The 21,923-nt window shown below is 43.3% G+C and overlaps 1 protein-coding gene across 1 annotated transcript in view; it reads left to right on the top strand.

Annotated features, from left to right (window-relative positions):
- The window catches only part of IKZF1 (IKAROS family zinc finger 1), a 51,377-nt gene that overhangs the window by 26,103 nt on the left and 3,351 nt on the right, over window positions 1-21,923 (top strand). Inside the window, 6 exon segments of the mRNA XM_026038375.1 lie at window positions 8,241-8,501; window positions 12,767-12,934; window positions 13,573-13,609; window positions 13,611-13,645; window positions 14,433-14,585; window positions 18,784-18,918. Of these exon segments, the coding sequence (XP_025894160.1) occupies window positions 8,241-8,501; window positions 12,767-12,934; window positions 13,573-13,609; window positions 13,611-13,645; window positions 14,433-14,585; window positions 18,784-18,918 (789 nt within the window).

The following is a 21,923-nucleotide window of genomic DNA, read 5'->3' as shown; positions in this document are numbered from 1 at the left end:
TGTGATTTTTTTAATGTGTAGGCAAGATAATACCATGTACTGCCTCAGTGCTGAAAAGGCAAGATCGCTCTCCATTTCCACCTCAGGCCTCTTCTCAAAAGAAGAGTCTAGACTGACAGAGGGCATTGGCACAGCATGTATAGGCGCCCTCCTGACCTAAGCACAGCTGCTCCTTCTAATTTTAGATCTCCTAAAAGCTTATGACAGCTGGGGAACTTATTGACAGTGGTGTCAGGCACTGGCGCACCAGGCATCCTTGCGCTAGCCAAACAGTCCCTGGTGGAAGTCCCCGCGCCCATCTGTGAGGGCCTGCTGGGTTGGATGGGTGCATGGTTGGGTGCGCGAGGGCCCGATCCCAAGCCAGGTGGCTCGGTGCCGCTCCAGTGACAGAGCTAAAGACCTACGAGCAGTTCACTGAGCTGGAGTATGGATAGGGGATGGTGTGCGAAGGCTAACTTTACATTGGGGTAGAGGCAAATTTAGGTGCTCTGAAGCAATGTGCAAAACTGCTTTTCTCCCTCCCTGCCCCATCTCCTCGCCCCTGCTGCATTGGTTGTGCAGAGAGCCCTGGAGGATGGAGGGTGCCCTACACGCTGTTGTGAGCCCAGCTGGGCCATTTCCCAAAAGCTTTTACTTTCTTCAGATAGGTAACTGATGAGGCATGGTCTGCAGCTGCTATGGGTCTTGACGATACCTGTGTACATATCTAGATTTCATGAGGGTTTTCTCATGGTCAGGCAGGCTTAAAATTCCTCCTCAGGGTACAGTTCACATCATTTGTACATAAATGATCAGCTTAAACATGTAGCTATGCCTCACTTCCCATATTTCTCTGTTCCTCCTGTGCTAGACCTTTCCCTTTGACCTACAATGCCCACCAGCTTCCTAGTGGAGCATGGACAACTTCCAGCGATGACCACATGGCTTCATTTGAGTGCATTTCAGTGGCTACCTGCCTCTCCGACGTAATAAGAGCTCCTCTTAATTGAGCTTCTCCTGGTTTGACCTTGGTGTCTCCTCTCCTCCAAAACGCAAATCTTTACAGAGGCACCCATGAGTCCTGGTGGTTACAAGCTCTTGTCTTTATGTTCTTCCAGTCATCACGTGCAACGGCTGCTAGCTAGAGTTTCTGCTGCACCAGTCAAGGGCAGATTAGCACTCAATAGTTTCTCTGAAGCATGAGTTGTGGAAGGATTAGGGAGGGTGGGTGCATTATAAATGTTAGATTAAGCTATGTTTGAGGCTTTGCTTCTCATGGATAAGTGGAGCTGTGCAAAGAAGAGTGAAAACTGTGACATTTTGCTTATAGAGTTTCTGAGGAATGGAGTTTCACAGGAGCAGCACATAAGCATGTGTATACATAACACTTGGGTGAGCTGGGAATATTTTTATATGCGGGTGTGTGTTTTTGTGTCACTGTTGGACATTGTTACTTGAGGTTACTTTTTAAACATTTCTTGCTAAATGCTCTCTTGCTACTTCCTCATCTTGTAATGCCCACAAAATAAAAGTCCGATGGAAGCAGAAGAGGCAAAGATGTTGAGGACGAGAAGCTCTGTTCTTGCCATAGTTTGTCAGCAAACCTTTCCCTCCAGAGGCTGAAACGCTTCCCAACTTGCTTCTCCACACAGATGTGTGTCAAGGAAGTTGGTTACCAAGAAGTCTTTAGCAGATTCCTCAGCTTCTCCATCACGTAGCCAGCAAAAGACACAGAGTACTACACAGAAGGAAGCATGGGTTACACATACATGTGGAACTTGAGAAATAGGTTTAGCATGCTTTTTTTTTTCACAATGTTCTTTCCCTCTCTGTTAAAACATAATTTTACTGGTGCTCAGGTGGACATCAAACAGCAAGGACAGTTAACAACTCTTTGTCAGATAAACAACCAAAGTACCAAATGTCCGAGGGAGTAGCACGACAAGGAAAATAAGTTGGAACTAGACCAGACCCTTGGGTTGGTAACGAATCTCCTTTCTGCTTAAACCCCAGTTCAGAAACCTACAGAAAAAACACCTAGTTTCTTTTCTCTGTGTAGATTTGTTTCTTTACCCTGTTCATCTTTACTGGTGCATTAGAAGCTTCCCACAGGTAACTAACTGAAAGTTGGTGGGATTTTGCACCATAGAACAAGGCACTTTTTGAAGCTTTCGAGAAGGAATTTTGTTTGTAATGTTATTCACTTGTCTGTAGTTTGGCACAAATGTCATTGCAGGTCTGGAAGATGACATTAATCTGTTCTGCAATGCAGCGAGCCCAGCGCCGTGTCCCTTGTTCATGGAGACGTGGCAGATGATGGGTGGAGGGTGGAGCTCCTCACACTGGTTGTCCCATGGGAGATAGCTTATCTGAGGACGCCTGTGTTTCTGGAATAACATCTATTTGATTGAAAGCCAAAATTAGAGTAAGGAAGAAATTGGCTGTCCAGGGCTGATTGGCGTTTGGAGCCAAAGGAGGGGCAGCGTTGACCTCATGGGAGTGATCACTCTTATCCGTCGTGCCCAGTCTGCTGCATCTACAGATGTGCCCCAGGGTTTGTGCTGTTGCTCTTCTTGCTGTTATTTTCTCTTTCCTTTTAAAAACTCAGCTGAGCACTTCTCCCCAAAAGCCTTCGTGTTTATCTGTTGCCCCCTCTTCGCCATGTGACAGCCTGTGGTAGAGAATTCAGCACTCTCAGGAGGAATGGTAAGGTCCCTCTGCCGAATGGCTGGTCTCCTTGCTGGTCTCCGACGTTCACCTCCATCTTCATCAGGTCTCACTCTTCTGTGACACAGGGAATTCTGAGTCCTTTTTTATTAACAAAAGTAGCAATTTGTTCCATGTATGCTGGAACACATTTAGCACATATTTACTAGTTTGTTTCTTTGTGTCCCTATGAATTAAGGTACTCTTGCAGCTCTAAGTTATTACTCAGTCCTGACCTGGTCTATAACCTATCATTTTTCCACATGCAGATATACCACAAATACTTAATTATCTGGTCAATGCAGTGCTGTATATAGAAAGGAGTGTGCAAAATAGTCATTTTGAACAGCACTTGAGTGTATCCCTGTCTTCTGTAGTTAAATAACTAGTCAGTAGTCTGCTGTGGTGTGTCTTTTGAATTTTACTAAACGGCTGAGATCATTGCTTAACTCAATATAGTTGCATTACCTGGGTCTTCTGCTGACATATTTTATAGCTATGATTCTTCCTGGTGCTCCAGAGCTTGTACAGGAACAATATTATTAATGGAAACATAGCTGAAGTTAAATGGCTGGTCTTTGTAGTCAAGACCTGCCACTAGATACTGAGTCCTTACTCTGTGGATAGATAACTTGTCTGTGTGCCTTGTATTTCTGAGAAAAGCATCATCCATCTGCGATGCTGTTCCTGTTCTGAGAACAGAGGGCATAGAGGGAAAAGGGTCAAGGTTTGGATCTCTGTTCACAAGTGCTAAGATTTGGTGCACTGAAACAAAACAGGATAGCTGTTACTTCTTATAATGGAAATAACTGGCAGAACTACAGGTCTACTGCTTGAATGGTTACGATGTCTTTATGCAAACCTCTCATTGGACTTTAAAACTATCGTTCAAGCATCAACTAATAGCAGCAAAATACTTCTGACTTGTATTGGAATAACAAATGAGCCATTCAAACCAAATATTGCATGCACCCAAATTACTTGCAACAACTTCAAGAGGCCTCTTCTTTGCCTCTTTCTCTTGGCTGCAAAGCCTGAGTGAAGCATTCTGTGGAGTAACCTCTTGTCCAAAAATTAGATTATCATATTTATTTTCAAAGAAAGGCTAAAGGAGAACTTCCTAGGGGCATTTGTATGCCACAAGATGCATTTAAGTACCTAGTGAGATAAAAGTGGTAAAGGAAACATAGATGGATGATTAAAACAATCAAAGGCTGCTGGGTATCCCTATAGCTAAAGTACTAAGGAAAGCCTAGTAGGGTTTTGTCTTTCCTTTTGCTCCCTCATTTCCTTGGAATGCTCTGACTTATGTCTAAATCCTATCTAAAAATCCCATCTGAGAAGAAAATAACTTGGGAGATGAGTGCCCCCTTTCAAATGGGAGTACTTAAATATGTGAAACTGCCAAAGTCACTGAAAGGATTTTACATTTGGGAGGGAATCCTGTAGCTGCAAGAGAGGGCAAAAGAGGTGGGAAAGTGGCTCTGAGCTGAAAGCAAGTTACTAGTCCTCCCCATGCCTTATTTTCCAAGGGGCTTTCTCTCTGCCCTATAAAAGCTGGCCTCCAAATCCTGTTTCCCAAGCAGTCCTCTTGGTTTCTCCTTTCTCCTTGCTACTGGACTCTTACTCATTGCAAAACACCTCCCTTCCCTCTCCACGTTGCTCAACTCTTTCTAGGGAAGTGTGACTCAATCTCCTCGTCTTCCTTCCTTCCTTCCCAGGCGTCCCAGCCTGGCTCCCCCAGCTATGCTATCCTTCCCCAGAAAAAAAGGGGCCTGGAACTGTCAATACAAAAGAATCATATTGTCATCCCCCTTCCCTTTGACTTATATTTTATTTATTTATTTTATGTATTTATTTTTTTCAAGGACTTTTGCATAAGCCACTGCTTAGCGTGGGATATGAAACAGTTTTGTGTGATCCAAATTCTAAGTGCTGCAGAAAGTCCTGCCGAAGGTCCCAGTACATGTTAGATATGCACAAGAAGCTCCCAGTACACGTCAGGATGCACAAGGCATCCACCAGTGCCCTGCTTTCGGGCAATTTTTCCACAATATGGCTAAGTAAATGGGCATGTGAGGGGAAGAGCTGCTAGTTCAACGACACTGTTGATTCCTTGCAGTACAAGTAGATTCCAGTTAAATGACCTGGTGTAGAAAAGGAAGAGAAACCACTGAATTGTGCTAGCTTGTCCATGTAGAGTAAAATATAGAGCCTTTTAAGGACTTAAAAGGTCACCTGCAAACGAATATGAACCAATTAATCAAGTAGCAGTGTCTTAATGTTGTCAGAACGAACAAGAGATGATTATCGTGCATTATTGGTGAGTTAATTAATGTCTGCCTGCGTGTGTGTGCAGACACGCACGTGCACGGCCATCCTATTTGCAAAGACAGCATTGAGTAACTGCCTGAGAAGCCTGCACTAATGCTGAGCATGTGCCGGGGTCAGACTGCCAGGTATTTGGCACAGTATTTGTGCCTCAAGAATGGACGAACTTTTCCCTCTGGAGAAAGGGAGGTCCAGGAACCTGCCTGCCACGAAAGGCCCGCGCTGCGCAGCGATGGCTGCTCCCTGAGCTCTGCCGGGCCCAGGGCCAGGCCGCAGCAAGGCCTAGCGAAGGGAGGCGGGCTGGGCGAGGGTCAGGGCCCGGGTCAAGCAACGAGCCACGTTATTGTGCCTGTGTTAGCTGCAGGGTTGCGTGTTTGTGCCGCTGCTTTTATGTAGAGACACTGGAAAAATGACCCTAGAAACGCTAACAGAAAGAAATGCCCTGATATCTGTTTTGGGCTCCCCAGTACAAGAGGGATATGGAGCGGCTGGAGAGAGTCCAGCGCAGGGCTAGGAAGATGATCAGGGGCCTGGAACATCTGCCCTATGAGCAAAGGCTGAGAGAGCTGGGTCTGTTCAGCCTGGAGAAGAGAAGGCTGAGGGGGGACCTGATCAGTGTGTATAAATACCTCAAGGGAGGCAGTGAGGAGGAGGGGGCTGGCCTCTTTTCAGTGGTGGACAGCGATAGGACTAGAGGAAACAGCCACAAGCTGAGGCACCAAAAGTTCCACAGGAACTTAAGGAAGCATTTCTTGACAGTGAGGGTGCCAGAGCCCTGGCACAGGTTGCCCAGAGAGGTTGTGGAGTCTCCTTCTTTGGAGATCTTTAAAACCCGCTTGGATGCAGCCCTGTGCCACATGCTCTAGGTGACCCTGCGTGTGCAGGGGGGTTGGACTAGATGACCTCTGAGGTCCCTTCCAACCTTAAGCATTCTGTGATTCTATTATTCTATGATATACACAATAACTTCTACACAATCTCCCTCCCTTCCATTCCACTACGTAAGATCGGCAGGCGTGAGAATAAAAAAAACAAAGAAAGGAAAAAAATAAGAAGCAATTTCAGTTTTTATAACTGTGGTGACAAGATCCCAGCTCATACAAAGAAAAGATGTGCCGTGTACAAGGAAAGCGGCCAAAAGCAGCATAGTAGGAGTTGACCTGCAAGGGGAATACCCAGGAGACCTTATGCCTTTGCAAAACCTTGTAAAACCTGGTGGCTGCTTTGGAAAAGCGGAGTTTTTGCAAGGGAGAATTGTTGGGTCTCAGGTTAGGATTCCTCTCCCAGCTGCCCTCCTGTGCTCTGTCCCAAACTGCTAGTGTTCTGTTGTGGTGATAGCTCTGCCTCTCTCTCAGGTCTGTCTCTTGTAGCGATAATGCCACCTGCTTTGGCACTTACTGTTAGCAGTGCCACCAACCAGCATCCTGTTTGCCTTCTCTATTGCAGCTGCATACGGGGCAGATGGCTTTAGGGACTTTCATGCATTAATTCCCAAATCTTTTTCCCGTAAGTATGCTGAAAACTCAATTCACTACAGAGCATTTCCATCTAGTTCCTACTTCTGTGGTTTTATTGTTTTCCCCCATCATTTCAGTTTTCAGTAAGTTACATTTGCATGCATACGCTACCAATGGACTTCGGTAGTCCTAGTCTTTGGGGGTTTGTTCATACACATTCTGTTTTAATACAGTAAGTCTATTTCAAAAGCCACCTTCTCCAAATTTCCTAGCAGGAAAGTGGGTCTGTAATGTTTTTAATTAAATATATTTATGTACAAAATCTTAGTTTTATAATTAAGAGAACAACTTTAGTGTATGATAATAAAAACTGTGGTTAAGCTGAATACTTGTATTACTTGTGTTCACCACGGTGAAAAGAGCATTTTAGGATTATATTCCACAGAATTTGTAGGATAATTTGGACCATTTCTGTTCAGCCATCTTGGTAAACCATTTTTGAGTCACTGATTTTTTTCCTGAACTACTAAATTATTCCCATTTTTAGCACATACATTTGAAAGGAGAAATTGCTATTTATGACATGTTCTCATTCTGTTTTAGATATGATTTCTATACATATGGCAATATTTGAAAAAAAAAAAAAAGGTTAAAATGCCTAGAATGATGGACTTTATTAAAAGGTGGCCAGAAATATAAATGCCTTTTCTCTCAGCACATTTCCCAGTAGTATTTGGAGTCAGATCCTGCTGTCATTCCCACCCATGCACCCAGCTGGCCCTTCAGGGAGAGAACACGTTGGCAAACATTTCATTTTTCCTCTGAAATCATGTGATTGGAAAAGAGGGGAGGAAGTGTAAGGACGACCTAATCTACATAAAACATCATCCAGACCTGTGGAGAGAAGAGGAATGAAGAGCGGCATTAACTGACTTGAGTCCTGGCCCTTTTTGTAGCCTGTCCAGGGTCAGGCCTTTGCTGGGTTGGCCTAAAACAAAGTCTACTGGCCTAGATTTATTTATGCCTCTTTTTTTTATTTATATTTGGAAGTAATGGCCACAGCGAGATTTTAATACGTTCGTATTATAATCTGCTGTGCTATTCACTCTTGCTGATTTGGTCTTTTTTTGGCAGTAGCTTAGGACAGCAGGGATTGTCTCCTCTGAACCCAGCTGCTGTCGCCCTGCTGCCTTAAAAACCCCGCTCTCCCTGCTCTAATCCCCGTGCTGGCCCTGGCTCTATCCGCTTCCTCCGTCTTTCCCCATTCTGCAGCAGTTTCTGTGCTGTTTTCACTCCCATTGCCCCTGTTAACCCTGTAGCCCTGCAAAACAACTGGCTGGGATCAGTGCAGCCCTCCATGCTTTCCTGCCAAGTGGAGAACATTGCATTTTTCGATTCATTTTCATCCCTCACCTTTGATACATTACTTTTTTTTGCACTCACTCGTGTCAGGAAAATGCAAGTGATGTGTTTTCATTATGAATTCCATCCCAATTAGCCCAAATTGTCACCACGGGTGCTGCAAAAGTGACCTAGGAACAGGCCTGAGGTGCATGACTCATTTGTCTCCCAGGTTGTTCCTCACTCCATGTTGTTACCAACTCATCGCATTGCCCACAGGAATGCAGTCATGTTTGTTGCTTCTGTTTTTTAGGTGCACTGCATGGTCTGTCTAGAAGTTAATACCTCCTGTGCCATGACTGTTTCTTTGCCACTGGGTTTTGCCCTGCGACGAAACTGAGTGGCCTCCTGTGTTGTGTCTTTCAGCCGGTAACATTAAAATAGAGACGCAGAGTGATGAAGAGAATGGGCGTGCCTGTGAAATGAATGGGGAAGAATGTGCGGAGGATTTACGAATGCTTGACCCCTCGGGAGAGAAAATGAATGGCTCGCACGATGGCCCGGGCAGCAAGGCTATGTCAGGCGTTGGAGGCATTCGACTTCCGAATGGAAAGCTAAAGTGCGATATCTGTGGGATAATTTGCATCGGTCCCAATGTGCTCATGGTTCACAAGCGAAGCCACACTGGTAAGGCCCATCATAGTATTTCCTTTGGTTGACAAGATGTGACCACGTATTAGGAAAAGACTTGTTTTTCCATGCGTGTTGTGCACGTGTTCCCTCCTGTGTGGTCGTGCCGTTACTGGAACTGTGTTATTTTGTTATTCGCTTTTGGAGTCGACTTCAAATGGGATGAGTCCTTCCTAATGGAAGGCCATCTCTTTCCTCAAGAATTTTTTTTTATAAAAGAAAAAAGGCAAAATTTCACAGCATAAAAGAAAGCAAGCAGAATTTCATTATTCCATTTGTTCCAGTCAAAAGTTGCACATTGTGTTGATACCAAATATTGATATCTAAAGTAATTGGTTTGAAGCTACTACATGAAAAATCAAAATTTTTTTAAGAAAAGAAAAGAAATCCTAATTTATATGAAAATTTCTAATAATTTCTGAAAAAAAGCACAGCTGTGAGTAGCTCTGCAATGGACACAGTTCTAATGCTTCCAGCAGTTCCACAAGGTGATTTATGGATCAGTGATTAAAAGAAGTGATTGCCAAACAAGTAAGTAGTCTACTGGTTTAAGGGAACTATCCTGTCCAGTTTTAGATTACTAAAAATGAGTTAATTCAATGTCAAACATTTCATGAAGTAAAAGCAAGTGTTGTCACTGGCTGGGTCTGCACCAGTGGGTTTCCTCTCCAAGAGACACATGTAACGAAGCCCTTCTCCCTCGTGACCATGCTGCTGTCAAAGAGCTGCACATCTTGCCTCTATTTTCAACTCTGAGTAGCCCCAAAGAGGGCAAAAAGTGAAGAAACTGAAACAGAACAAGAGGTGAAGACTAGGGTGAGTTTCATCTTACCTGCTTTGAGCCACCTAAAAGCTGTTGGGCCCGATCAAACGTGCTAATGTCACTCACAGGCCAAGGAGAACTGAACTCTGCTGTGGTGATGCAGCCAGGATGGATTAAGCCCTAGGGCTGCCTGTTCTTTTTTATGGGAATCATGAAGTTACTTTGAAAATAAATAAATATGTCTTTACATTTATTTATATATATATATATATAATATTTAATATATATTATTTGTATATCCCTATCAGAGAAGCCACATATAGTTCTTCAAAAGATCTTCAAAACCTGCTTGGATGCAGCCCTGTGCCACATGCTCTAGGTGACCCTGCGTGGGCCAGGGGTTGGACTAGATGACCTTTGGAGTTCCCTTCCAATCTCAACCATTCAGTGATTCTGTGATTCTATGATTCTTAGCAGAGAGGCTGCACCTTATTTCCTACACATATTAAGAGGTGTGAGGTTGTTGGTTTCTTTTTCACTTGCATGTAATGTGGTCCTTTCAAAGCTGACAAAATGTAGATGGAACATGACTTGCACGTGAGGCCTTTCTGTTGGGCCCGTTGGCTTTAAGGGCATACAGTAACAGTTGAAATAAAACGCTGCTACTTCAAATGCCCTTAAAAGTAGAAGACTGGGCGCTTGTTTAACAAGGCCGTTGTGTTAATAAAAATACATGAAGGGCGCACGGCAGGAGCTATTGGTTAATTTAGTATAGCTAAACTACAAAGCCAACTTCACTCGCCAGTAGGATCCTCTTCTTAAGCAGGGAATATAGTTAAGCCAAGCAGTAGAAAGGCCACACGAGCTTGAGTCTCTGGGCTGTAGAACTGCCCACTTCCTTGGTTTTGAATAGGCCAAGGCCGAATCCTCTCATGCTTCCATGGAAGTGTGGCCTTCCCTCGCTGCCGCCCGCCAAGGGCAGGGAAGCCAAGGGAGCGCAGGAGAGGGAACGCGGGCTGGAACGAACACGCGTCGCGAGGAGACGCTGCTTCTCCTTGCCCCCGTGCACTGCAAATTAAAGCAGAAATGGGATATCCTATTAGCGACATTTAGCTGCCTCTGCTGCAGCCCATTTCAATGTGTGCCCGACGAAGGAATAAGCCTTGCAAATGAATTGCCTCGCTGCTAATTCATGTAAAACCTGAGTACGCAGTGAGGGTTCCTTAAATAAATATTTGATAAGTGAACAAAACTCAGGCACACTAAAATGCCAGCCTAGAACGACTGCCTGGCCTGATAAAAGGCATAATTACATTTAATGAATACACCTGCCAAGTGCAGATATGCAGAGCAGCACCTGATATTTTCCACCCCCTTCTGTGTGCAAGCAGCTGTAAAACACTGGCTATTTCCCCCTGCTTTACCTGTTGCTCCCTTGCCTGGAGTGCATCCCTGGGGACCAGCGTGACTGAGTGTCCTGTGTGGCACTGGGACACAGGCTTGTCCACGAGGGACCGCGCGCGGAGGCTCCGCAGGGCTTTCCAGCGGCGCCGGCCCATGTAGGGGCTGCTCCCGTTGCCTCTATCCCGCTCCACCTTCTGTAGCGAGGCTGGGTGTGCAGCAAGTCTCTTTTTATGGACTCCATCTGCCTGCGTGTGCCGCCTGGAACAAGGTTTCCCACTGTAGCTGTGAGCGCTGCAGGATGGAGCTCCGTTGTCCTCCTCGCTCTGTGTGCATCTCCCCGTCTCCTCCTTTCGCAACCCTTGTTCTCTCCCCTGGTGCTGCTCAGAGTAAAAAGACCTCAAATGAACAATGGAAAAGCTGCCTAGGAAGAATTAACCACCTCTTCTGCATTTGTGTCCCTCCTTACAAGATGACTTACCACTGTTTCAGTCCCTTTCTGAAAAATGCCTTTTGCAGGGAGTATATGTGCCCAAAATCAGAATGTAAAGAAGGTAAATCTTGCCGTAAAATAAATTCATGAATATTTCTTGCCATAAAACACATTTGTTTTACTGTCAGCTGACAGTTGAAGTTGGCGACCCTGATACAGTAGAGCTGGCAGATTTTTCTTTGGGATGATGCCGCTACTTTTCTTCTGCATTATCCAAAAGTAAGGAATGATTATGTGCACATATATACATACAAGCTGGCCTGATATACACAAAATAAAAAATGATGATCAAGGGAGAGAGAAGAAAGGGATAGTTTCATTTCTAGGGTTTTGGTTTTTACTTTTTTAACTTCTTCTAGTTTTTACTTCTGCCCTGGAATTTTTATTGAATATTACGGTTACGTAAAGAAAATCAAAACTAAGAACAGGTCATCCCTGAAGTATTTTGTGTATTGTAGCTATATTATAATTACTGTAGCGTATTACATTTATGCCTAAGAGAGCTAGAATTTAGCTGGTTAGACTTGGTCAAGGGCTGTATCTCTTAGAAGAAAAAGGCTTGCAGGTGAGGTGCCTGTTGATGGAGTTTTTACACGTATAAATTCTGTCCTGTGTTCCTGCCTGGTGCAATTGGAGACAACTTTTCTTTCCCAGTAACTTAAGAAAAGCCCACATCTTCCTTAAACCAGAAATAAATGTGCAAACGAGCACATTAATGCGCTCCCAACAGCCTTGAGAGCCCAGAGTCGTATTAACTTCTGCGAGGGCAGCCCCACGTGGTGCTTTGCAAGTGGGCACGGATTCCCACAAGCGAAGCCTGCCTTGCTTAGAGCTTTCCCCTGTGCCCTCCCAAAGCATGGAAGAGCAGGGCCCGTTTCTGCACATCCTCCATCACACCTGGCTTGAAGCAGGACCCGAGTGCGGAGGCGCTGGGTTTCCTCTGCCCTGTCTCAACTTCGGTGATTTTGCTCGCTCGCTTTCGCTCGCTTTCTCTGTCTCTTTCCTGATTTGGCTGCTTAGGGACAGACAGGTAATGGAGAAGAAATTGAAAGGGAAAATACAGGGAAAATGTAAATGAAAAGAAGTTATTATAACTGTTATAATGAAGTGCCTTTCATTTAAATATAAGAATGTAACGCTGAAATGAACTTGTGATCCTGAAATGCATTTTTAATGAGTTTCCTTTTTATTTTGCTGCTTCAGTGGCATATTTTAAAGACCCTTTGAAAAAAGCTACATTAAAAACCCCACCAAATGCCACAACATGCAAAATTGGATATTGGTTTATTCCAAAACTGCTGATCAGGAAGAGTGGCTCTTCAACACAAAATGTTGCAGTCACTTTATTTAAATGAGTTTGAATTTGCATTGTGATGTGCCATTCTGATTTAGAAAAAAAAAATTAGATTTTCAGATCAAATTGACCCAGCCAGTGAAGCATTAAGAAACTGGCAGGTTTAGTCTGAAAGCCTCGTGTTGTATCAAACCTGCAGCCGGTGGAAGTCACAGAGCAGCAGGGAGAAAACAACTTTCTCACTCAAGTCTTCCTCTTGTCCCCGCGCGCGTGTTCTCCTGTCCTCACACGTTTTCTCCTTCTCCCCTCAGGGGAACGGCCGTTCCAGTGCAATCAGTGCGGAGCCTCCTTCACGCAGAAGGGCAACCTCCTCCGCCACATCAAGCTGCACTCAGGGGAGAAGCCCTTCAAGTGCCACCTGTGCAACTACGCCTGCCGCCGCAGGGATGCCCTCACGGGCCACCTGAGGACTCACTCAGGTAAGCGAGGGTCACAGGCCACCGTGGAGGCCCTTCGGAGGAGTCCTTACCCTGGCTGAGCTCACACGGCCACAAAGTTTCAAGGGGTAAAGTCAGGAAATCTCAGCACTCTTCGATCTGACTGCGATTCTCTACATAAGGAGTGAACGCGACCTACTGTGCTTAGCAGTAGTTGGTCGTGTGCCTGGTTGTTACAAGTGCATTGAGAGGTGACACTCTGCATTAGAGGACTCAACTAGAGGTGTTCAGTGTCTTCTCTCAACAGTAATACAGAGATCTGAATAAACATGATGCTTGGGCTTTTCTATCAATGTGAACCTCTCACTGTTTGAATAAAAGTTTAGCACCTCTGATGGACTTTTCAGTCTGCCTGTAGCCTCATACAGTCTCTCCAACTAAGCGGGAAATGCAGGTTGTCATTTGGACAGAGACAACCAAGGCAAACTTGAAGGAATGATGCCACCAACTTTACATGTGAAATTTGGCTTTGGGACAGTAGCTGGACAGTGGGACAGTGGGACAGTGGGGACAGTGCAAGGGTTGCTTGGCAAGTGACATTTGTGCCTTGCAGAAAACTAAGGCAATTCTGACATGCTTTAAAAGATGTCTTTATCCCAGATGTCCTCCTATCCTTGCAGATCCTGGCCTGACTCAGGAAATCACATTTAAAATTCCCTTCTCCTGCTGATTTTAGTAGCAGAGTAATTTTTATTGTAATTTCTCATGTCTACATGAAACTACCCCCTATTTCCTAGGTAGCAGGACACTATAAATACTGGTTTTCTTTAGTTCCAATAACTAGGAAATTGTCATCAATCCGTGTAATAAAAGTTGGATGTCTGATTCTGATTTTCATGTGAGAATTTGTGAAAAAAAATTCAAAGGTTAGGTTGTGCCACCATCTAAAACTATGAACTCATATAAGAACTGACCGTCTTTTCATGTTGTGACAGAAAATTTAGGTCCAGGAATCCATGAAACCATGTTTTTACTGTGAAATTCCTGGAACTGCCTGAACCTCGTTCATCGTTATATAGAAAAGCTTTAGTCATGCCATTTCTCTTGAATTTACACAAATAGAGAACAAGAAAGCCTGTGAAATCTAACGTTCTGCTCAAGGGGTGCGTCTTGTTCCAGCAGAATTAACCTCCAGTGGCAGTCAGGTCCCTGCCTACAAAAAGAGTTTTCATTGCTGGCCCTCCTTGTGGTGGCAAGGCTTCTGAGTATCTCCACTCAGATCTTTGAAACTGTCTTGGTTTCCAGGTCTTGCAGACTCTGTTTTTGAAGATTTAAGGTCGCAATCTACATCTGATGTGAATCACCTGAAATCAGCTCGCAGCACCCACAGAGCTGCCTTGCTGATGAAAAGATACCTACAGCTGTTTTTCCATTATTTTCTAAATACCAAACCGTGCCTTCAGCTCGCGACAGCATGGGTTTTTTTGGGGTGTTTTTCTTCTTCTTAAATCATTGTTAATATGTTGCTGAATACCTACTCTGAATCTTTCCCTCTTATTTTCTGCAGTTGGCAAACCCCACAAGTGTGGATACTGCGGCCGCAGCTATAAGCAGCGCAGCTCTCTGGAAGAACATAAAGAACGCTGCCATAACTACCTGCAGACCATGAACATCTCAAGCAGCCTTTATTCAGGTAACAGCATGCAGCAGAAGTGTCTCTCCTAGGACTAACATTCTCCTCTCATGCGCTTAGCAAAAGGGGTGCTCCAGAAACAGTAGTACCGTATGAGACATCTTTTTTAGGGAGGGAGAATATTAAATACACACACACACATATATGATACTGCATATAAATGTCTGGCTTTTGTCATGCTTTTCTTAGCTCAAACAAAAAGCCAAAGTACATCTCAAATATATAGCAAAACACTTGCAAGACCTGGAGCTTTTCAGTTCGTCATCCGAAGACCAAAGTGTGGCTACATCTTCTCGGCACCTTTTGGTTTTGCTCGAGCCCTGTGCTACAGTACTTTTGTGGACATATTCCTAATAAAGGGTGCATATCAGTGTCCTGGGGCTGGAGAATCTTCTACACTGCGTATCTGCTTATATTGCCCCTTCCCAGACACAGCCTAATGGGCTTCTGTGAACCATGAGACCAATTCCCAGGACAAGGATGAGCCATCTGTCTTTGATTTCACGCTTCCAAGCGAGAGGGCAGGAAGACAGAGGGACTTAATTTAGCCCCTTTAATTGAGACAGTCCAGAGAGGGTAATAATTTTGATAGGCTTCTTTAACAAACAAATTTCCATGTAAAACAAAATCGGGGGGCAGAGGAGTCAAGTTTCTCTGAGAGACTTGGCTTGTCACACAGGTAAAGTCCATCCACTGCAGAATCTAAAACTATGCCCATTTTTTTTTAATGGATCTTATTTATTTAAATAAAGGCCTCATATGTGTGAGTTTGATCGTAGTAAGTAGCCATACAGAACTGCATTGCAAACAGAATCTGCGGTAGATTTTAAGGCTGCAGCCTGTCCAGTAAGTTACATTTCTTGCATACCTTTTGATCCTGTCGGTATCCTTTATTTGGTTTGTCAAGCATCAAAATGGAAGGTTCTTTCTGACCTGTTTGCAGTGATGCCTCATTTAATATTGAATATCTGGACAGAACCTGAATAAGTTTTTACATGTTATCAGATAATGTAAAGTATATGCACATAATGATTGCAGTGAATGCAGCTGAGATTCTGTTGAAAGACAACGTGTTAGAGCAGTGCCCCTTCTAATTTTACTGGGGGGCTGGAGAATATATAAATAGAAAGCTCTAAGTGATATACTGTAAGCATCAATATTTATTCCTCAAAGAGGTGATTGATAGGATTTAGAAGAAAATATTTTGTCTGGGATTAAAATTTTCAGTGTCTGCCACATGAGTTTGAAATGCTGGCATGCAAAACACTAAGATGGGTGCGAATGACTATCTAAACTACTACTAAAATCTTAGTGAGCAAGAAACATGATAAACTTTAATAAGAAATAATTCAAAAATTTTAGAGATGGAAGTTTGGTTATAGCAAAACATGACAGAAAATAAAAAAGATATTTACAGTAGTAAAGGACTGAGTATCTGTCAATGGGGTGAAAATTTGGTGAATTCATGAATGCTTTGGGAGAATATATTTGGAAAGTATCATAAATATTTTTATTAGTATCATGCATATTCCATTTCAGAAAGAAAATTAGGGGATTAAATTCTGTTTTAGCCCCTAGATTTTACTCTTAAAAGAGAAAAAATAATTTATTACTGTCCAGTTAATAATTGGACAAATTATTAACTGGCCCGCAGTTTTTTTCTTAGTATTTTGCTTTCTGAACAATCTATTCTCCCGCACTGCAAACAGGGCAGTCCTGTTTGGACTGCCTTTTTCCCTATTCACATCATTTGCTTTATAAACACAAGAGGAAAGGGCACAATGCAACGGTGCAGCCTCCATTGGTGTCCTGGAATTTTAAAACACATTCTCTTTTATATTTAGAAAAGCACGTAGAGCCCGCTTGCAAGGACTGCTGTTTTCATGGCATTTCAAGGTGTGATAGGGAGCTATTAAAGTTGTAGTTACGTCCTTTTTGTTTCTCAGACTCAGAAATGTTGACACAAAAAAATCTGTTGAAGTATCAGCTTTTGGATTCTGCTACAGCAGGATTGCTTTTTATCGCTTTTTAAAAATATTTTGTGCAATGTTCACTGAAAAAAAAAAGAAGTTAACTGAAAGAATCTAAATTGGAAAAATCTTTCCATCAGCTTATGGGAAAAGTCCTTATATAAAGGAAAGAACCAGCAAAGAGGAATATGGAAGGGAACAAGACATACGATATTTTAACTTTTCATTTGCTATCCATAAGAGGAGGAGATGCAGCCTGAAAATCATAAAATGGCAAAGTGCTTACTTTAGAGAACTAGCACCTCATCGTTCATATACCGTTCTTCTCTTAGAGTTATTAGCTGGAGTTTTTCATTTGAGTTAGCAGAAGCATGGTAAGGTCTTTCTAATACCTGTATGAAATAGCAGAGAAGAAAAAGTTTATTATGTTTAAAAAGGATCAATTACAATCCTTCAGTAACTTGTGGATTTTCATTTGGAAAGATAAAATAAGCATTTTTTTCCAGTTTCCACCAACCAAATTACAGACAAAGAGGTACCAGGTTGGTGGCAAATTTCTTGTGTTCGCTGTTGCGGAGGCTGGAAATTAGTATGTAATTCATTTTTCCCCTTTTTTATGGCAGTTTTTAAATTTGCAGTATTAAAAGTTTGAGTGATGTCAAAGCCATAATTTACCCTGTCTGGAACTGATTTGAGATGGAATGTTGTTATATCCTAAGCAGTTACTTCTCGATCCTTTCAGTTTTTAACTACAAATTTTATGGCTTTTTAGACACCATCAATATAGTGCCCTGCACGTTTTGCTACCGAACTCTGCCCACGTCTTGTGTCGGTCTCAAATCTGTAGCATCTGAACGGGCTGAGGACTAGCTATGCCTGTGACTGTGTCACTGCAGCGCGTTGTGCTGCAGCAGTGACGCCAAAGCTGCTCCTAGGCTCTTCTGCTCGGGGCCTTGGGGATGTTCTTGTCTGCTCGGTGCCACATGGATGTTCTGGTCTCCATATCCAGCCTGCTCTTTCCAGCTGTCCAGTGGAGCCTCATGTTTCAGAAGCAAGGACACTCTCACAATCACGCTTTCAAAATGACAGGGACAAATTGCCAAAATAGCCTTGCACGGGAGCTGCGTGTTCCTCTCCTGAAGCCACCAGGATAGCAGCTCTGGCCACTGGGAAGCAGCCAGGTACGGGAGGAATGGGCTCAGTAAACCTTTCCCGCCTCTCAACGAGGTGGGTGCAGCAATGAGCTGCAGTGACAAGACAAACATTTTGAGCAGGAGCACGCAGCAACACAGAGCAAAGTTACTCACATACCTTGCAGCACCAACATCCACAAATTAGGTTTTTTTGTCACACTTTAACACCAATGCACAAGCTCGGGTAGAATATCCATACCCTAGGAGCAGGCTAGAATAAAATTAACCTCCTCACACACACCCCTTTCCCTGCCAAGAGAATGACTTGTGCAGTGCTCTCAACACATACTGCATTTTCTTTAAATGGTGAAAGTCAGAGATACTTTCCCATACATTGCCTAGAGCCATTGCTTTTATGATGCATTTTCATATCTGCCTTCTGCTTCTGCAAGGATGTGCTGGGGTGAAATGCAGAACCTCCTTTTCTTAGAGCCTCTTCTTAGCCAAGACTCCCTTTGCTAACTTAGTTCCTTCCTACCTCTACAGGATCTTAGCAGCAGCAGGAGGTTAGAAAACACACTTGAGTAGAAGTAAGAGCTCCAGTAGAGAAGCACAGTTAGCAATTTAGCCAAAATTGTTATTTACGATCCCAAACTGCATCAAGAAAGTATGACAATATCTATTAGGGGCAAAAGAAAAAAAAAGGGGGGGGGAGGAGGGTTGGTGTAGCATGCACAGGTATTTATGGGTATAGGAGCCCACAGGATTGCCCAATGTTCTGCTACAACAGCAGGACAGGGCAGGCTGGGAGGAGCAGCACAAGCGCGGTGGGATCGGGTGCCCTGCAGCCCGATGCCTTCCACCTGTGTCTTATTTTTGTGTCCTCAAGGAGGGAAGTGTGAGCGTGCGGATGGTCAGGTCTCAAGAGTAGCAAGAACTGGCCTGTGTCCATAGGGGTGAGCTCCTGCTTCCAGCTGTCCGGGAGCTAAGAGGCAACAAGAAATCATAACCTGGCTAAGAAATAATAACCTGAAGACTTGGTTCCATTAAACTGGAACGAGCGTGCCTAACCCTTCTGATGTCATTTGATTTCAGCCATAAAAGAGGAAACTAGCCAGAGTGAAATGGCTGAAGACCTGTGCAAGATAGGGTCAGAAAGATCCCTCGTGCTGGATAGACTAGCAAGTAACGTCGCCAAACGTAAGAGCTCTATGCCTCAGAAGATCGTTGGTAAGAGTTAAACGTTTGCTGTCTCCTAAACAAACAAACTAACAAAAAAAAAAAAAAAAAAAAAAAAAGAGCAAAGCAAAATCCCCAAATAAAAGCTTCTCACAGGATTTTCACTCTTGTTTTATGAGTTTACTTGTTTTATTAAATTAGCAGTACTTACAGGTATGTGTTGAGCGAAAAAAAAAAGTTTCCCCAGTATACATTTTCATAATTTTAATTTGCCACATCTGGAGATCTATTTTAAGACTTCTTATCTTTTTCTACTGCTTTTGAGCCAGATCTTTAGAAGTTCTGGTTTGATTCTTGAGGTTGCCTACAGAACCTCAAGATTGCCCTAGGAATACAGGTTTCTGAGTGAGAAAGCATTTGACAACAAGTTCAGGGTTATTTTTACAAATTTATTGGATGAGATCTGGATTTGTGCATATTCTATGGTATATGTAAAAGCATTTGTGAATAGCTGAGCATAGGCTGGATAATCCTTTTCACTTGTTCACAAAGACTGTACACTTTTCTAGACCATAATGAGTAAGGAAATAAATGTACATGGATCTGAGAAAAAAAATACAAGAGAAAAGATCTTTGGGTGCATCCTAGAAGCAGTGCAACACTGCAGCGGTGAAATAACTTCATGATCACCTGTATTTTGTCCTTCTTATTAGACATTTCCTTGTCTTAGTAAGAAAAAAACCAGAGGCTGTTATGTATTTTTTCTATTGAGTATGGCTTGCACCAAGTTATGATTGGATCAGTTTTGTAATGGTCAGCCCATAGACAACATTTTATCAGCTATGCAGAATTAGTCTGAAATGAATCAGGAGAGGTGAGGTGACAGCATACACTCATAAGTAGCTGTTTTGTTGGTTTTTTATTATTATTTCTATATTCATTTATAATATGCTCCTGTAGGAGGTGATCAGAGAAAAATAGTCTTTTGAAAAAATATACATTAAGAAGGTCTTTAGTCAAAAGTCAAGACAAAAAAATAGACCACTTGATGGGACAAGAATACCAAATATACTTTTTTTTTCTAGAAGGACATAAAAGTGAAAGGAAGATCAGTATTTCTAGGATGAGGAAAAGGAGGTAGAACAAAAAGTTTGAAATGAAAGTCAAAGATTTCCTGCAAGTACAAAAGCTACAACTGTAGGAGATGGTCAGGAGTAAGAAATGCCAGCACTTGCAAATGAAGGAAGGAGCAGTAGTCGGCAAAAATACATTGATTAAGAAGGAGAAAACAGAAGAGTAAGAAATGGCAGCACTCAGGACTGAAGGAAGGAGCAGTAGTCGGCAAAAATATATTTAAGGGGGACAAAACAGATTCATTTAAACACCTTTGTGACTGAGGGTATAAGGCAAAAAAAAAAGTGAATTCAGTGTAAACTCCGGGAAGACCAGAAGTGTTAGAAATAAATTTATAAAAACGCCAAGAGACAGCCTATATGTGCGGTAGCTGTAGCCGTAGACTCGCTGTTTCCACTGGCTCCTTGCGCCCCGACGAGCAGCAGCGGGGCGGTTTAACTGGAGAGCGGCAGTTTAACGGCCGGCCAGGAGGGCAGCGGTTCCTGCCCGTTACTTGCTGGGGGCGTGGCCTAGGAAGAGACAAGCTCCGCACTGCGGATACCGGTGGAAATGTCTTCAAAAAAGAGGGACTTCTGCGAGAAGCCCCCAAATCCTTTCCTTCCCGCTCCTCACTTGTTGCTCCATGTGAGGGATAAATTCCTGATGAACGCAAGGCTGGGGCCGCAGGCCCGGAGACCCCCTGTCCTCCCAGGGCCTTTGCTGAACTCCAGAGGGAAGGAGCACGTGGCATCCTGCACTAAGAGGAAGCCTCTCTGCTGCTCCGCATGTTGGTCTCACAGCTAAATCCATTACCTTTCAAAACTGAGACTGTTCCCCAAATTAAGCCAGTAAAATTCTTTTGACAGTGAAAGTCCCCGTGAAGCCCTCTCATGTGGCAAGCTGCTTTCCAAACTGGAATAGCTCCCAGGTCGGAAAGCAGAACTGGGCCTTTTAGACGAGAGAGTGAAAACTGCAAGTGAGATTGACACGTTTATCATGTCAAAACAATAGGCCACAGAGAAAAGAGAGGGGATAAAAATTAAAAAGCCCTCATGCGCTCAAGTGCATTTGCAGCTCCCACCTCAGTACCTGCTGCAGAACCCTGAACGGGGCGAAGCTTCAAGTGCCACAAACCACTAGCAGTTTAATTTACTTATGCTCTAATAACCACAAAAATGAGCTATTATTTTTAATGAGTGCAAGTATTATCTGCATTTCCCAGATGCAGAAATGATAGCAGCCTACCTCCAGTTTGTGTGAGTTTCAGACAGGCCTGCCTAGGAAACAAATTTTCTTATAAGTGGCTGATTCTCTTTGTCCATCAACTAGTTATGCTACATAAAGCAAATACCAGCTAAGAAATACCTATTAAAATTATGCCTTCTCGATGCCCAAAATGTTGTGTATAATGAAAAGCGGTCCAACTTTTCAGTGGTACACAGTGCGCATGGAATACAAATGATTTTTACCTTGCATTTTCTCTCATTGAGCAAAAGAAATAGATTAATATAAAGAGAGTTTTTCCAAATATCCAGGAGCTTTTTCACAGCCTCTTTTTAAACTTCAGCCTTAAGCTCTGCCTGAAAACTGTAGCATTAGAAAGGGTAAATCTGGAAAAAAGAATGCACCCCACTTGTTGGGTGCTCAAATTGGCAGAATATAGGAAAAGGAAACGGGAAGAAGCAGCAGGTCATGCACTGTAGGAGCCAGAAGATGCCTCTAACTCTACATCCCGTGAGACACTTATGCAATGCTAGGAGCACTATTTCTTTCCTTGCTTGTAGAGCATGGACAGACTGATGTGTAAGCATGTTTTTTGGAGGACGTAGATAGCAGGACTTCCTGCCCTTTAGCCCCGACCCTGCAAGATTTGATGCCAAAAGCCTTCTAGTCTGTGCTCTTGCTCTTCATTGAATTCTTAGAATATTTTGTTTGGGTAAAAA

The sequence above is a fragment of the Nothoprocta perdicaria genome, unplaced genomic scaffold (genome assembly GCF_003342845.1).
Source record: "Nothoprocta perdicaria isolate Ctin4 unplaced genomic scaffold, notPer1 scaffold_209, whole genome shotgun sequence".
NCBI classification, from domain to species: domain Eukaryota; kingdom Metazoa; phylum Chordata; class Aves; order Tinamiformes; family Tinamidae; genus Nothoprocta; species Nothoprocta perdicaria.
The sequence above is the reverse complement of the archived record's forward strand: the minus strand, read 5'-3'. Positions and strand labels throughout refer to the sequence as shown.